The sequence below is a fragment of the Megalops cyprinoides genome, chromosome 9 (genome assembly GCF_013368585.1).
Source record: "Megalops cyprinoides isolate fMegCyp1 chromosome 9, fMegCyp1.pri, whole genome shotgun sequence".
In the NCBI taxonomy this organism is placed as follows: domain Eukaryota; kingdom Metazoa; phylum Chordata; class Actinopteri; order Elopiformes; family Megalopidae; genus Megalops; species Megalops cyprinoides.
This window is the reverse complement of record NC_050591.1, coordinates 2,312,231-2,328,318: the sequence shown is the minus strand read 5'-3', so window position 1 is coordinate 2,328,318 and position 16,088 is coordinate 2,312,231. Positions and strand designations below refer to the sequence as shown.

Sequence of the window (16,088 nt, the reverse complement as noted above, 5' to 3'; positions counted from 1 at the left end):
CAATACAAAGGACCCACCATTTTCACATTACTGTCTCAGGCTTGTCTTTTGTCAGTCCCCCTCCTGTGAAAAAGGAACACAAATCTATTTGCACAGGAAAAAGTATCCACCAGGCTTTATGTAAACAGGGTGACCTCCAGGGAGCAGTAATGAAACAGAGGCTCTCATATAGAGCCTATAGTGCCAACAAATTGTTTTATGAATGAAAAATAAGTCAAAAAGACACATCTCTTTGAAAAAAAGGTGCTTGGAACGCCGCTGAGAGGAGGTAAGCTGCAGTCATGTGGATGCTGGACTGATCACATGGAAAAGCGGCCACCAGCTCGTTGTGAGTCCCTTTGCAATGACACCCCTCTCTCCTCTGCATTGCAGAATAGCAGGTCAGTGTGGGAGGCACAAAGCACAGCGGTTTGTGTCATGTAGTAACTTTTGAAGCAGGGCAGGTAATGAGTTCTGCACTTTCAAGCTGCTCTTGCCCCTGCCTCACAGGCCCCTTCATACAAGACCCAAAAAACACTCAACACTCGGGTCCTGCTCAAAGCAGCTCTTTACCCGACACTGTGGGCACAGGGTGATGCCTCACACCAAAGCACAGATTGCTATGTTTTTGTTTTTTTTAAATAAAAAAATTCCCCATGAGAAACATCTTAAAAGCTTGAAATGATTGCAGTCCCCAAACCCATTTGTCCACACCTTTATATCCTATTATATGGACTTACTCATTGACTGTAAGTATTTTCAGCCCACTGGTTGGCTGCCAGTGCTTCCGGTTGTTGTATGACAGAACTGTGAGCTATGCACATGAACGTGCTCCAGTCTGTAACGGTAACCCCTGCCTCTGCAGTTACTGGTTGTTACTGGTGTTAAAGTGAAAAAAACAGTCTGACAAAATGCCTCACTGCTCTCTACAATTACCTATAGCCCGAGACAAGGTGCAAATATGAGAATGATCCCCACGTTAAGGAAAGGTGCAATGACTAGCATCGCTTGTGTTGTTGTACTGCTTGACTGTGTGAATTAGCTGCAGAGCTGACGTAAGAGCTTCCTCCCATGTCAGAGCAGAGGACTGTAGGCCACAACTCAACTGTCAATTACCTGTTTAATGAGCCTGAATATTCTATGGTTTGAACATTCAACCACAAAATCAATCATCAGAGTGGTATTCCTTCTGGATTAGTAGTCTTAGTATGTGTCCTCAAAAATCATGAGTCCTGCATAAGTAACTGATAAGTCATTGACAAATATCAAATCAAATATCCTTCACAAAAGTGCAAGTAAATATACATCTCTTTGTTGCAAGTTATTATTTAGTGAGAGGTGAAGTTTCACACAGTGTTGGAGGGACTAAAGTGGGGTTACACTGTTTGAACATGAGGTCTTTGAAGCCATAGAGCTTTTAAGATTAAATTATGCAAGCCGATCACAAAGTGAATTAATGGGAGGGTTCAGGACCATCCAAAATTCCTGACCTCAGAGCAGAACAGATAACCAACCAACAGTTTCTTACTGCTGCCTGCTTCAACATCATTCATAATTTTGCATTGCAATGATGCAATACCATTCTCAGAACTGGCAACTTTGAATCATAGGAAGGAAAAAAACAATTTGGACTTATTGAGAAAAGCTATATTTAGACACACTTCTAATGTGTGTGTGTCTGTGTGTGAGTGTGCCTCTGTGTGTGTGCGTGTCTGTGTGTGTGTGAGAGAGTATGGCTCTGTTTCTGTATCTCTTTATGTGTGTGAAAAAGAGTAGGCGAGCAGTTTAAAATAGGAACATGTCTAAAGCTCATAGGTGTTGCGCCATTTGCTGAATGCTTTAAAGTAGCAGGGTCTATTTCTACCAGTACATGCGATTCATGGCTGCAGAGTACAATGTAGCCTGTGTGTGACATGCTGTGTGGGGCCCCTCTGGCCCTCAGATGCCACCGTCCCACCCGCAGTCAGCAGCTTGAAGGTTTGAGCATTTCACATCCTAAGACTGACTTGGGTCAACCTCTTCACGATGCCCAGCCTAAGTTATGTGCACTTTCACTGAGGGTGGGTGACCTGGGGTGACCTTGTTGGGGGTGACTGGGCACTGGGCATGACACTGGCTTTTCTGAACTCCCTCTGTCCCATTAAGAGGTGACACCACAGTCAGAGGCATCCTGAATCTGACTTCCAGAGGCTACTATCAGTTTCTTCTTTAGACATAATTACTGTGTAGATATATATAGAAAATATACAAAGTTTAATGATGAGAAGCCATTTAGCCCAGCTGGCTTGATATTTTGTGTTTGTTCTAGAGTCTGTCTATGTAGGACTGTGTTTGTGGACAGTGTTTCCAATGCAGATCCAATGAAAGAGAAAAAGACAGAGTCAGACCAATTTCTGCATAGTTTGAGAGAGAGACAAATAGATACAGACACAGAGAGAGTCAGATAGATTTCTGTAATTTAAGACATAGACAGATGCAGACACAGACAGATTTCTCTATAGTTTAAGAGACAGACAGATACAGACACAGACAGACAGATTTTGTTATGGTTTAAGATAGAGACAGATAGATACAGAGTCAGACATGGTTTAAGTAAAGCTATAAGCATTATTGTGAAAGAGGTTTATTTTACTCTGTTCAGCTGCACATGAGGCACTGCATTTGCCTTTGATCTTCCAGTCAATTTGGAACAAAAAGAAAAACAATATGGGAAGGGAAAAAAAGAAATCCAGCTGCCCTGCATCCCCCGACACATCCTAGGTGTATCCTATCAGCTGTCACCAGGACCTTGCCTTCTGAAACTATAACAAAGCATCACTAACAACACTCACAAAGCCAAAATATGTGGTCACATGCACACAGCCTCTAATTACGACTACCATTCTTATGTCTGTGTCAACACCGCAAGCTTGATGACAATAAACAGTTCCTGATGCCAAAATCAGGTGGCTCACAGTCAATGCAAAAAAGGGGGGGAAAAAAACAGGGAAAGCCTGGACTACAGTGTGACTACATGTCACATGTTCATTCGGGCTGCTAAACCACAACCATAAAGGGACCATATGAGAGACCTCTTAAACTGAGTTTCTACCTGGTGGGCTAGCTCCACTTTATCAGCAAAAGTAATAAAAAAAATACATAAAAATAAAAAACAATATCCTCAACATATCTAATCTCAACAGGGAGGCTTAGTATGTCTAGGAATAGTCAAACAGACATTGGCAGAAGAACTGTGGGAGCTACTACACAGTAGTGACGAATCAGCTGGGGTGTGGTGTGTTGTTTAGAGGAGGCTGGCAGCAGCTTCGCTGGCGCGGCACATGGCTGCAGGGCCTGTGACTCAGTAATTAGCCACACTGGACTGCTGAGGTGAAGAGACACCACATCAAGGGCTGATGTGACATGAGAGAGAGAGAGAGAGAGAGAGAGAGAGAGAGCGAGAGACAGACAGAGAGAGAAAGAAAGAAGTCCATGTGGCCCACAGATTAGAGCAGGGGGGATGTTAAACTTTAAACCTCCTAGCTTGTTAACCTCCAGCTGGTAACACACTTTTTGTGTTGTATTTTTTTATTTCCCAAAAAAGGATCATGTAGGAAACTATTGGGACAGGGTTTAAGAGAGGCCCCTCACTTCACACAAAATCTGATCTTTGAAACAACAATGTCCAGAAGATAAGCACTACGAACTACACATCAAAAGTTCTGATATTGAAATAAGATGGCTTCTATAAGCAAGATGCCAAAGCGTTACAAAATACTGGATATGTTCAATCAGGTGTCTGACACAAATTTTGTGTTTAACACATTTGGATGCGCAACTGTAGGCTTCTCTGGAACCTGCCCGTCCTTTCCAATCCAAACACTCACACATGCTTGCCATTTTCAGCTCTGATTCTTTTCAAGGTAACACAGTCTTTTATGACTAAGCTTTACAAGGCAAAATAAAGCAGAGCAGTCACTGGAGAGGAATTCAGATCAGACTCAGGGAACAGTTTCATGGCCACATGATCAGGGAGCCCTCATCCACAGAGAGGGACTCGGCTGATTGCAGCATTAATGTAAAAGGTGACGTGAGTCCCTTGAGTTCTCCTCCTCACAGGCCAAAGCCAGTTACCATGGATGGTACCTTATCTCCACCTGACTACAGAAACCAATCCAGTCCTTAAACAGACCTGTCCTTCAAGTGCAAATCTCATTCCCAGACTGAGATCACAGGAGGAGCTCTGACCCCACTCAGAACAGCAGGAAGTGATGTCCTGGGCACACATGCAAGGAACTCTGGGCAAAGAGACGTCAGACTTGACGCAGCACAAAAAATATTCACCAAGACAGGGGACAACAAGGATCCAGCTGCCACCCACCCTCTTTCTCAAAAAAATCCCCATTCAGATGACTCGGCTTGGACCAAATTTATTTAATGTGGGTTATAAAAAAGCTGACCCTAGGAGGGACCCAATGCAGTGTCATTTGTTTCCTTCGGCTGGCAACCCACATCAGAAAAACCAGAAACATCCCCGACTGTTTACACAGCTGCCTGCGGCCGGGCCCAATTCAAATGGAGGCAGATTTTTGGAAGTAGTGCTCGCCCCAGCGTGAACCCTGCCATTCTCGGCCGGCCTGGTGCAGCTTGCCCTTGCCGTGATGACAGTGTGGCTCACGCAGGGCTCCCCATCACCACAGATGGAACCAGCCTGCTTGTGAGTGTGCCTGGAGCCACGATACGGGGGGACAGGTGCAGCATCTTAATCAGATAAGAAGTGGGCCCCACTGTTGCCCCCCCAGGCGAAAACTCCTGTTGATCCTGAACGGTGTGCACCTTATGGCTCGGGGGGGGGGGGGGGGGGGGGGGGGGGGGGGGGCGGCACAGCATACTAGCCCTGTTCTCAGAGGGAGGAACTGGGCAATGGCGTGCACTACCAAGGCTTCTCAATCACATGGTGCCGATGGTCAATTCCTGTGCAAGGGTGTGCCCATCTTGCCAATGCCCCACTTTGCACCATTTACCTGCTGCCATTATGCCTTCATGACTTTAAAAGGATTCAACAGCACTGAAAATGAAAACTTTTCAAGGGCCCCAATAGTCTGCTGACAAAATTCAAACTGCCACTCCTGTGCAGTCAGGGGGCATGCTGCACTATAAGACATGCACACCCATGTTGGTGTGTCGGTGCCTAACTCACACTGACCTCCACTTCACATTCCACAACCTCAGCCCGGCACTTCGACCAACAGCACACATCTGTTCCCAGCCACCTTTTTTATTTCCTTTACAAGCAATTCCCGTCACTCACCAAGGCCTGCACCAATGACGCCAAATTTCTAAACCCGACTTGATCGAGTTTCACCACCCACATGAGCGTAGGCCTCCCTGACCCTAATGGTGTGCATTCAGGGACTGTCATTCTGTCTTCATCTGTCCAGCTGTGGTGCTTCTAGGTCTTTTTTTACCACATTGAAATGGATCAAGGGGAGAAATGAATCTGGAACATTCAGACGATCTTCCTACAGCAGCTGAACAAGGTGGCCCCCCAACTGTAGCTGAATACTATTTCTGAGTCTGCCTTTCTGGTTCTCATTGAACTCACCCATCCTGAGCATGATCATTCCTTTTTTACTTAGCTACAGAGACTTCAGGGTATTTTTTGTCTTTTGCTATTTTACTGCATGTTAATCGGCAATGCTGTCACTGCACAGCTCTGGGACCTGTTTCAGAAAATTAGTAGTAAGTAGGGGGAAGAGGATATTTCCACCTAAACAATATTAGTCGTCTGGCCAACAGAGTACAAAAAGCCAGCATATTGCATTTGTGATTATTTAATTGGACATCCGGCGGTACAACACCAAATAATGCAATATAGGGGGAGGGGTCTATTGGCTCCTCTAGGATTTTGGAGAAAGTATCAAAAATAGATTGCCAGAAATAATGTAGTCCTGGACACGTCCAAAACATATGTAATAAGCCTGCAGGGGCTTGTTTACACCTATCGCGTGTAGGGTCCAAATTTGGTCTAATTCTAGACAGTCTAACCTTGCACCAATGAAGTCGATGTACTACTTTGAACTGTATAACAACATGCCGTTGACAGATGGATGATGAGTAAATTCTTCGAATAATTCTCTGCCAGGTTTCTTCTGAAATTTGTTCATCTAAGTCCTCTTCCCACCTGCTCTTAAGATCATCTAAAATTACCAAATTGTGTAGATTGAGAAGGTCGTATATCCTACCTATAATCTGCTTGAGGTCTATCCTGAGTTTGAAAATAGAGTCTAACAGTAACGTGGAGGGATATAAAGGAAAACAATCAAAATGTGAGACTACAAAGCTCCGCAGCTGTAGATATCTGAAAAAATGTGATCTAGGAATACTAAATTTATTCACCAGTTGTTCAAAGGATGCAAAATTATTATCTATATAGAGGTCATGAAATGATGAGATCCCACTCCTAGACCAAATATTAAATGCTCTATCTGATGTTGAAGGGGTAAACATGTGGTTTTTAACTATCGGAGCGAATAGTGAGAGATTGTGAAGTGCAAATGACCGCCTAAACTGATTCCAAACTTTTACTGACTGTACAACAATGGGGTTGTTGGTATAATAAGAGATGGGCTTTTCCAATGGGAGTTTGGACCACAGTAACGCTGGTAAGGAGGTAGGGCTGCAAGATGAACTCTCTAAGATTAACCATTTGGGGGCGTCAATACCATCTACGTCCTTCAGCCAATACATCAACGCCCTAATGTTAGCTGCCCAATAGTAATACTGAAAATTTGGGAGTGCCATACCACCCCGAGGACGAGGCTTCTGCAGTATGCATTTCCGTATACGCGGGGGTTTTTTATTCCAGATGAAAGTTGATATAAGTGTATCTATGGACCTAAAAAAAAATTTGGTCAAAAAAATAGGAAGACTTTGAATAAAAATCTAGGTAACATATTCATCTTAATTATATTGATCCTTCCACTTAAAGAAAGGGGCAGCAAATCCCAACATTTGATGTCCTGTTTCAGACATGACACCAAGGGCAGAAAATTGGTCTTATAAAGGTCTTTGTAATTATGTGTAATCCAGACTCCCAGATACTTAAACTTCTCTGCGCTAATTTTAAAAGGAGTTGAACTAAAGGACGCACTTTTGGCAGTTGCATTAATTGGCATCAACTCACTTTTAGAGAGATTTATTTTGTAGCCAGATAGTTTGCCAAATTTGCTTAATAAATCGAACAATCTAGGAGAGCTCGACGGAGCGTCCGATATGTACAGGCGTAGATCGTCCGCATAAAGCGATAATTTATATTCCCGACCTCCACGACCAATTCCTTTAATATGAATATCCTGTCGAAGGGGTTGTGCTAGTGGTTCAATAGCGACGGCGAACAGGAGAGGAGACATAGGGCAACCCTGTCTCGTGCCTTGTTGCAGTTTAAAGTAAGCGGATAAATTATTGTTCGTACGCACAGCAGCCATTGGGGAAGAATATAGAGTCTTAATATAAGATATAAATTTTGGACCAAAACCAGACTTTTCAAGAGTGTAAAAGAGATAATCCCACTCCACCCGATCAAAAGCTTTTTCAGCATCAAGTGATAGTAAAATCTCTGGAATGACGGATGGAGAGAGATTATAAAGGATATTTAAAAGGCGCCTTATGTTAAAAAATGAGTACCTGTTCTTCATAAAACCTGATTGGTCTGTAGAAATAATTAAGGGAAGGGACACTTCAAGACGAAGGGCTAAAACCTTTGCAAGGATCTTTACATCTGTATTCAAAAGTGAAATTGGACGATATGAACCACATTGAAGGGGATCTTTATCTCTCTTTAGAATAAGTGAAATGGTTGCCTCGCGCATAGTAGGAGGGAGGGATTGAGAGGAAAGCGATTCCTGAAATACAGAAAGGAGAAGGGGGGCAAGTTGTTCTGAAAATGTTTTAAAGAATTCGGCCGGATAGCCATCCGGTCCTGGAGATTTGCCGCTTTGCATAGTTCTAATCGACTCTACAATCTCTGCGATAGAAATATTGTCCTCCAGCTCCGCGGCTAGTTTCGGATCTACTCTGGGGATATCAAGATTATGAAAAAAATTATTTGAGGCATACTCGTCATCTGGTGGCTCTGACGTGTAGAGGGAGGAATAATAGTGCTGAAAACATGAATTTATTTTGAAGTGATCAGTGTGCTTTAAACCTTGTCCATCACTTATTTCGGATATGTAGTGATTAGCAGTTCTCTGACGTTTCTGGTGCGCTAAAACTTTTCCAGCCTTCTCCCCATGCTCATAGAGGCTGTGCCTAGATTTTAAAATTAAATTCTCCACTTGGCGCGTCGAGAGAAGATGAAATTCCATTTTAAGTGCCAAACGTTGTTTAAGCACATCATCCGTAGGTGAATGGCTGTACACTACATCTAACTTCAAAATATCATCTGTCAACTGCCTAAGGCGTTCAGTGTCCGCTTTCCTACGTATTGCAGAGTACGAAGTATGCTTTCATCGACTCCCAAACCGTTGAAGGCGACATTCCCGGGGTCTGATTATGGGCGAGAAAAAGAACAATTTCGGATTTTATGAAATTTACGAAAGGTTCTTCAGAAAGAAGTAAAGGATTAAGTCTCCATGAGCGATAGTTGGGCCCTGCATTAGGGATGCGCACTCTCATTGTCAAGGGGCTATGGTCCGAAATAACTATGGGTTGGTATTCACAGTCAGTTAACATAGGGAGAAGCCTCTTATCAATAAAGAAATAATCTATTCGTGAAAACGTCTTATGGACTGAGGAAAAGAAAGAATAACCTCTAGAGGTAGGATTGCGGAATCGCCATACGTCTGATACGCCGTATGTCTTAATAAAAAGTTTGATTGATTGTGCTGATTTCGACAATGCTGTTGCCATAGGGGAGCTACGGTCCAAATTTGGAAAAAGCACACAGTTTGCGTCCCCACCTAATATAAGGTGATGCGTCTCCATACTTGGCAGTCGGGAGAAAAAATTAATGAAAAAAGCATTGTCGTCAAGGTTTGGAGCATAAATGTTGGCCAAAATAATTGGGAATCCGTATAATCGACCTACTACAATGACATAGCGCCCCGTGGAGTCAGATTCTATGCTTGACATTAAAAATGTTAAATGTTATTAATTAAATGTTAATTAAAAATTCTTACTAATTAGAATAGCCACCCCCCTCTCCTTGGAGCCGAAATTAGAATGATATGCTTGTCCTATCCACCCCCCCCCCCCCCCCCCCCAATCTGAATTGGTCAACGGTACGGAGATGAGTCTCTTGGAGGAAGGCAATATCAGTTTTGAGATGTTTAAGATGTGTGAGCACCCTTTTGCGCTTCACAGGATGATTTAAAGACTTGACGTTCCAGCTTACAAAATTAACCAGGCAACCTTTAGATCCTCCTAAATTATTTGTATCCCCCATTAAAGACCATATTGTATAATATACTATAAATATGCCCCCAAAAAGTAAAATAGCAAAATTGAAAATATATAAAACAATTACCAAAATAAACCAATACACGTACAGGTCTGATAGGTCCCCAACCCCTGTCACCTAACTGAACATGGTGACTGTAACACCCCTCGCAGAAAAACTCCACACATTGTGTGTAAGTAGTGGGGTACAGACTAGCGTCCAACAAACCAGCCCCTGCCAAACCCCCTTCAATTTGAAATTAGAAAAAGCGCATCGAAACATATAAACATTCAATGATGCCAATGGAGCAACAATGAGCTGCCCGAATAATAAAGAAAGATTATACTACCTGTCATCAAACCTTACAAATTAAGACAAAAAGAACAAGATGAATCAAATTATGAAGAGTCAGTGTACGGCGTCTGCTACTGTGATGGTATTTTTCACGTAGGCCAATGCTTTTTCCAGGTCCAGGAATTCCTTGGTATCCCCGTTGAACGAGATGCGGAGTCGAGCAGGGAATAATATACCATAGCGAATGTCACGTCGACCTCGGAGGAGGCTTCTAACGTCGTTGAACGCAGCGCGGGCTTTGGCAACGCTCGCGGTATAATCCGGATAGATGGCGATCGGTTCTCCCTTGTATCGAAGCGGGCCATTCTCTCGGGCTCGGCGCAGCACATCAACACAGTCCTGGTAGTAATGGAGTTTGGCGACGATAACCCGTGGTTTTCCATTGGTCTTTCTCGGTGCGAGACCTCTATGTGAGCGATCGACCATAATGTCTTTTTCCAAGTGCAACACTTCTTTCAAAAGCTTGGAAACTGACGCAGTAGAGCACGAACCAGGTTCCTCCGCAATACCTACGATTCGGATATTACATCTCCACATCCTCCCCTCCATGTCCTCGCACCTCTCCCGCAACTTCGCCATCTCAGTTTTGAGTCCAGCCACTGTAGTCTGTAGTGCAGTTACCTCACCCGACCATGTTGACAGGCCTTCTTCCATGTCCTTGATAGTTGTCTTCATGGCATCCATTTCAGAGCGAATAGCCGCTGTGCTGTTTGCAATTTGAGATTTAACCTCTTTTAGCTCGCTTTTAAGAAAACTAAAATCTTCAGCGAGTGCATTCTTTAGCTCCAATTTGATAACAGCAGAAATGTCCGCTCTCAATGAGGAGAGAATATCAGCTTTGAGAGCCGCGGTGTCCATTTTCGACTCTGACCGTGGGATAAGTGGTGGATCACAGCGGTCCGTAGAAATTTGTGGCGCGGAGGCTTTGGGCCTACTGTTTGAGGTATTGCCGTATTTATATTTACGGAGACTGGCGGCCATCGGCGCAACAGATACAGCCCAAACTTGCTCCGAAATATTCGTGCATGTATTAAAGAACAGATTTCACCTCAAATGTGGGAACAATGCGCAACAAAACAGTGATTTGAAGAAAGTCAGGCAGGAGCCTCTCTCAGTACGTCCTACTCCATTACCAACTCCGAACTGTTTAATTACTAATTAATTAATTAATTAATTTGTGCTACAACATTTTGGCTATGGGCTTAAAATTTCATTATTAGGTTACATATTTACATCAGACATCAACACTAAACATCAGACTATGGAATCTGGATCGGTACGTGAATCAGTAACGTCAGTCCGATATCCGATGAGTGAATTACGTCAGTATCGGCACCCAATACCAACATTGGATCGGATCGGTCCCAACTCTAATTAGGGCTGGGTGATATCACAATATATTGAATAGCTATTTTTAGTGCAATAACAGCTATCCCCGGTATATGGTGTTAGGTTTCTTCACGTATTTTCCCTTCAGTCATACCTGATGCGGGAGCACACCTCCAAAGTTCAGTGAAATGCTTCCGGGGCAGTGGCGGCAGGTGAGCTGGAAACAGAAGAAGCCCAAACACTATCATTACTTTCAACCTGTTCCCCTTTATCCTCCTTGATTAACAATAAAACAAATAATTCACAGAATAATCGACACCAATCGCGTAATTAGAATAAATGATTACGCTCACGAAACACCACAGATTGTCTGAAATTTGTGTGCTATTGCAAAAGCTACAGCATGAGATTGTTTAATTCACAAGGATGGAAATTTGAATAATTAAGTGGCAAGTAATCCCAAAGCTTTCTCTCAAATGTTTCTTGTGTTATAAAATTCAAATTACAAAATGGAGCTAAATTTAGTTCAATCGTTTTAAATTACTGAGAATAAACTTTTAGGTTAGGCTTGTTAATTAAACAATCTCACGTTGTAGCTTTCGCAAGCACACAAACTACAGACAATCTGCGGTGTTTCACGAGCATAATCATTTATTCTAATTACGAGATTGGTGTCAATTATTCTGTGAATTATTTGTTTTATTGTTAATCAAGGAAGATAAAGGGGAACTGGTCGAAAGTAATGATGGATTTAAAGGTAGTGTTCGGGCTTCCCCTGTTTCCAGCTCACCCGCCACCACTGTTCTGGGGCAGAAAAATATCACTTGTATCTGTATGTTGGTTAACATACCTATTAGCTTTGAAACACACATAACATATGTTTTCACTCTTTACCTTTGTAGCCATGTGTTTCTATCTACCGCATGGAAGCAGCATAGTGCTGTTGCTGTGATATCAACATTGAATAGATACAAGTGGCGTTTTTTCCCCCGGAAGCATTTCACATGGCCTCAGAAAACTGGAGGTGTGCTCCCAAATCAGGTATGACTAAAGGGAAAACAATACGGGAACAAACCTAACGCCACATACCGGGGATAGCTGTTATTGCGCTAAAAATAGCTATACGATATATCGCAACAGCTATATCTCCCATCCCTAGTGCATATGTCTCTATACATATTAGTTTACATTATTGCCAGCAAGCGTGTGTGAGTGTGGGTGTGTGTGTGTGTATGTGTGTATGTATGTATGTCTGTATGTGTGTATCTGTGTGTGCATATTACATCTGTGTACATCTGTGTGTGTGTGTGCATGTATGTATATATGTCTGTATGTGTGTGTGTGTGCATGTATCTGTGTGTCTGTGTGTGCGTACCTGTGTGTGTGTGTGTGTGTGTGTGTGTGTGTGTGTGTGTGTGTGTGTGTGTGTGTGCACGTGTTGAGTATATCTGTATGCATGCATGTGTGTTCTGCAACAGAACACCAAACACTGGCAGCACAGTGGACACAGATGAGACATATGTAAACACACCTTATGAGGCTGATGCTAGAGTTGCCCCCCCCCCCCCCCCCCCCCCCCCCCCAAATATGTTACCAATCAAAGCAATTGGGCCAATACCCAGTGCACCATACATGACCACACATCAGAAGCCTGCAGACCCATCATGATAAGACCTGGTTCAAAGAACACGGTGAAGAGTGCCAGGAGTAAAGCACATTGCTGTGCTGCTGACCTACTTGAACCACAGGTTTGCAGGAGCCACAACAGGTGCATCAGTGCAAAAGCCCACATATGCAGGACAAGCATGGGGCCATGGTTGCCACCCACCCCTGATGGTGCACAGAGAAAAAAAGGAAACATGCTCAGGCTTCCAAAATGATTTTGCATGAAGTTTTGGCAACCTCCTAGAAGCTGTCAGTAGCTATATGTGACTGTGCTTGCTTTTGGTGTGTGTGTGTGTGTGTGTGTGTGTGTCTTCTCCAGGTGTTTTTGAGGGTAAGCAGAAGCACATAGTTTCAAGGCATCCACCCCCCCCCACACACACACACACTGTTGTGTCTCTCTTCAGCTTGAGGTGGTTAAGAAGTGAGACCTGCGTTTCCATGACGTCTCCAAGCCGAGGTTCCCGGGTTGAGGGTACTTGGGCAAGCAAACAGGGCCCTTTGCAAAAATTAATCTTTAGAAAAAATGAAAGGTAATGAACATGCCCTGACCCTGAGGGAAAGGGCTCACATGCAAAGAGGTTTGGAGGGGGAGGAAACCACCAAGGGAGTGATCTCCAAACGTACTGTATATACTGACAAACGAGCCAGTTCCGTAACACCTCACCACGGGGCAGAGGGATGCTGGTGAGGCTGTGCCAAAATGATGCCCGGTCCCAAACCTCCACATCAGTCTACCAGGCCTCCCTTTGCAGCATGCAACTGCATGGCTTACAGGGCAAGGTGTAATGACCATAAATCCTGTATGACAACTGGTAGATGGTAGATGGCAGCTACCATTATGTAGCAGTCATACTTACACAGATTTACTGTTCTGAACCAGAGCACTGAATATTCATAAAAATATATTTTTGACCAAAAACAACCCTGGACACTATGGAACCTGGGACTACCTACACATTGGAGCATTTAGTTAGTTTTTAAAACACGTTCAACATGTTTGCAAGTGATTAGGTTTCCAACTCCATTATGACATGACCGTTAGTTTTGCCAGAGTGAATACTGCACTCCAAAGACTGGTAAATCCAATCCAAAGCATTAAGCATGGATTGAATTTAAACGTTGGTTAGTAAATTGGAGAGCTCAACACATGTGTATGATAGCATAAGTTCACTTGCAGGCATCTGGAGCTTCACTTCAAACCAACCCTCACCGCGTGCGTCAACTTCAGGCATGAGCTAGCAAGACATGCTGCTCCATTTTCGTTTGATGCAACCGAAAAGGCCCGTCTCTGTAACGCATAAAACAGATGAGAGGAGACAAGTATGTCTGCGGCCCTCCATGTTTCTTCCAGGCTGTAGTTATCTGTCATATCTTTAACTAATGTCCAAGTCTATCTTTAACAAATGTCGAAGTCTGAATGAAGAGTTGAGTTGCTTGTTTGGCACTCGAGTATAATTTACATTTTATATTTATTCATTTAGCAGAATAGCAGAATAATAATAATAATAATAATAATAAATCACAACTGGATTAAAGAAGATATGACAAAACTCACAATTTATATCATTTCATTCATGTAATTTAATTCACCTAATTTGACAGACAGTAGCCACCTGAGCTGAAAACAATACACCACTAAAGGTTAAAGATATTCAAAGCAGAATTATTCTTACAGTAAGAATAATAGCAATGGATTTTTTACCAACTACCCTTGCATGTTTTCATATTCTGATAAGAATATGACTTAACTAATATGAATATAAGTTTTAATATGATGTCTTGTAGTGTCCCTTCGGTCGGTTGAATTTGAAATGAAACCCGGGCAAACCTTTACACACATTCCTCTGCCCACACGCTAAAAACGCAATACTCGGCAGGAACTCTACTCATTTGTCCTTTACAAAAGTTGGTCTCTGCGATGCTTTCTATGGTCATTTGCGTTAGCAGTCAGTGACAATTCAGCAACGAAGGCGACAGGGAGAGTGCGTTCTCTCCGAGCAGTAAGAACTGCGTTAGCTACTCACCATCCACCTTTTCAGACTTTATGATAGTTAACGTCGGTTTCATATCGATAGCTGCCGTCATGACCGTCAGATCAAAATGTTCGGTAACGTTTTCTTCTACAATAGTCCCAAAAAATTGATTTCACTTTTTCTCTCGCGCTGCCAAAACACTTGAAGTGATTTCGCACGCTCCTTCCTTTTCCTCCCGCCTCTACACTTTTCCCCCCTTTGAACAGATTTAATTTCACCAGTACAAACTTCTCTTCTCCCCTCTCTCTCTCCCAATAATTTACTCGCTCACTCACTCAGTCGCTCTTTCCCTCCCACCCTCTAACTCCGCCAAGGCGTTTCTGTCCCTCTCGGCTCGGAGGAGGCTGGCCTCAACCGCGTTTACTAGCGTGTCGTAAGGGGCGAAGGGGGCGGCGTTAGCACGCTGAATTCAATTACATTCCTGTCTGCTCTCTCACTGACAGAATGCAGTGACATTATCACACAGCCCCGTGGGGGACAGCGATCGTGCTGAACATGTGTTTAGCAAATTACTCATCCCCAAAAGACCCTGATGGTTTATTTGGAGTAATCTGAGAAATCTGCTCATCAGTTCCAGGAGCTACCCATGCTATGTGTGTTTTCAGGCCTAGTACACACAAGTGCCTGAAAAAGTTCAGCTGGGAGAGCATATGGCAAAGTGTGTTGCAATGAAAAAGCAAGGCTCTGGCACATCATCACGTGAAGAAAAAAATGAAAAACCGTTTAAAACACAGAGCACAGCCCAAAGTATGATGATGGAAAAGGTGGCTTAACTGACCATTTTCATGCCATAAAAAGTGCACAAAAGATACTGATCTTAAATACTGCAGTCTTCCATATAAAACACACAATTTCTGATTCCACCCTAGAATTCAGCTCTTTTTTGGGGTGCAGAGACATATTTAGTTTTCAGTGGTAGTTTTCAGAAAAGAGACATGGCTGAAGTGCACAGTAATCACAGCAATGAACACAATAAAAACAACTTTCTCACAAGTACTCACAAAGCTATTTTGTAGCCTGTACTGTGTGGCCCTGTGACTGTGTGTGTGTGTGTGTGTTGTTGGGGGGGGGGGGGGGGGGGTAGGCCTATAGAGGGCTTGATGGACACACATAAAATATCATTTAAACCCAGGAAACTGTCCAGCTCAAGGGGGCCCCATATCCCCAAACTTGTACTTCTCCTCTTGCACCTTGCACTTCCTTTTCACATAGTGGGGAAAAATAAATATCACACTGGGCTTACAGCTACAAAACACAACCACTGAGAGCAATTTGTGGTGTCAATTTTTTCTCCTGTCCATTTTAGTCGC

At 43.3% G+C, this 16,088-nt stretch overlaps 1 protein-coding gene across 2 annotated transcripts in view; it reads right to left on the bottom strand.

Annotated features, from left to right (window-relative positions):
- The window catches only part of ets1 (v-ets avian erythroblastosis virus E26 oncogene homolog 1), a 48,287-nt gene that overhangs the window by 14,805 nt on the left and 17,394 nt on the right, over positions 1-16,088 (bottom strand). The window contains exon 1 of one of the 2 annotated variants that reach the window (XM_036537476.1): positions 14,770-15,083. The exons of the other annotated variant lie outside the window; for it this stretch is intronic. Within the exon in view, the coding sequence (XP_036393369.1) occupies positions 14,770-14,830 (61 nt within the window). The 5' untranslated portion in view covers positions 14,831-15,083. Of the gene's footprint in view, positions 1-14,769; positions 15,084-16,088 lie in introns of those variants that run through there. 2 annotated transcript variants of the gene reach the window in all.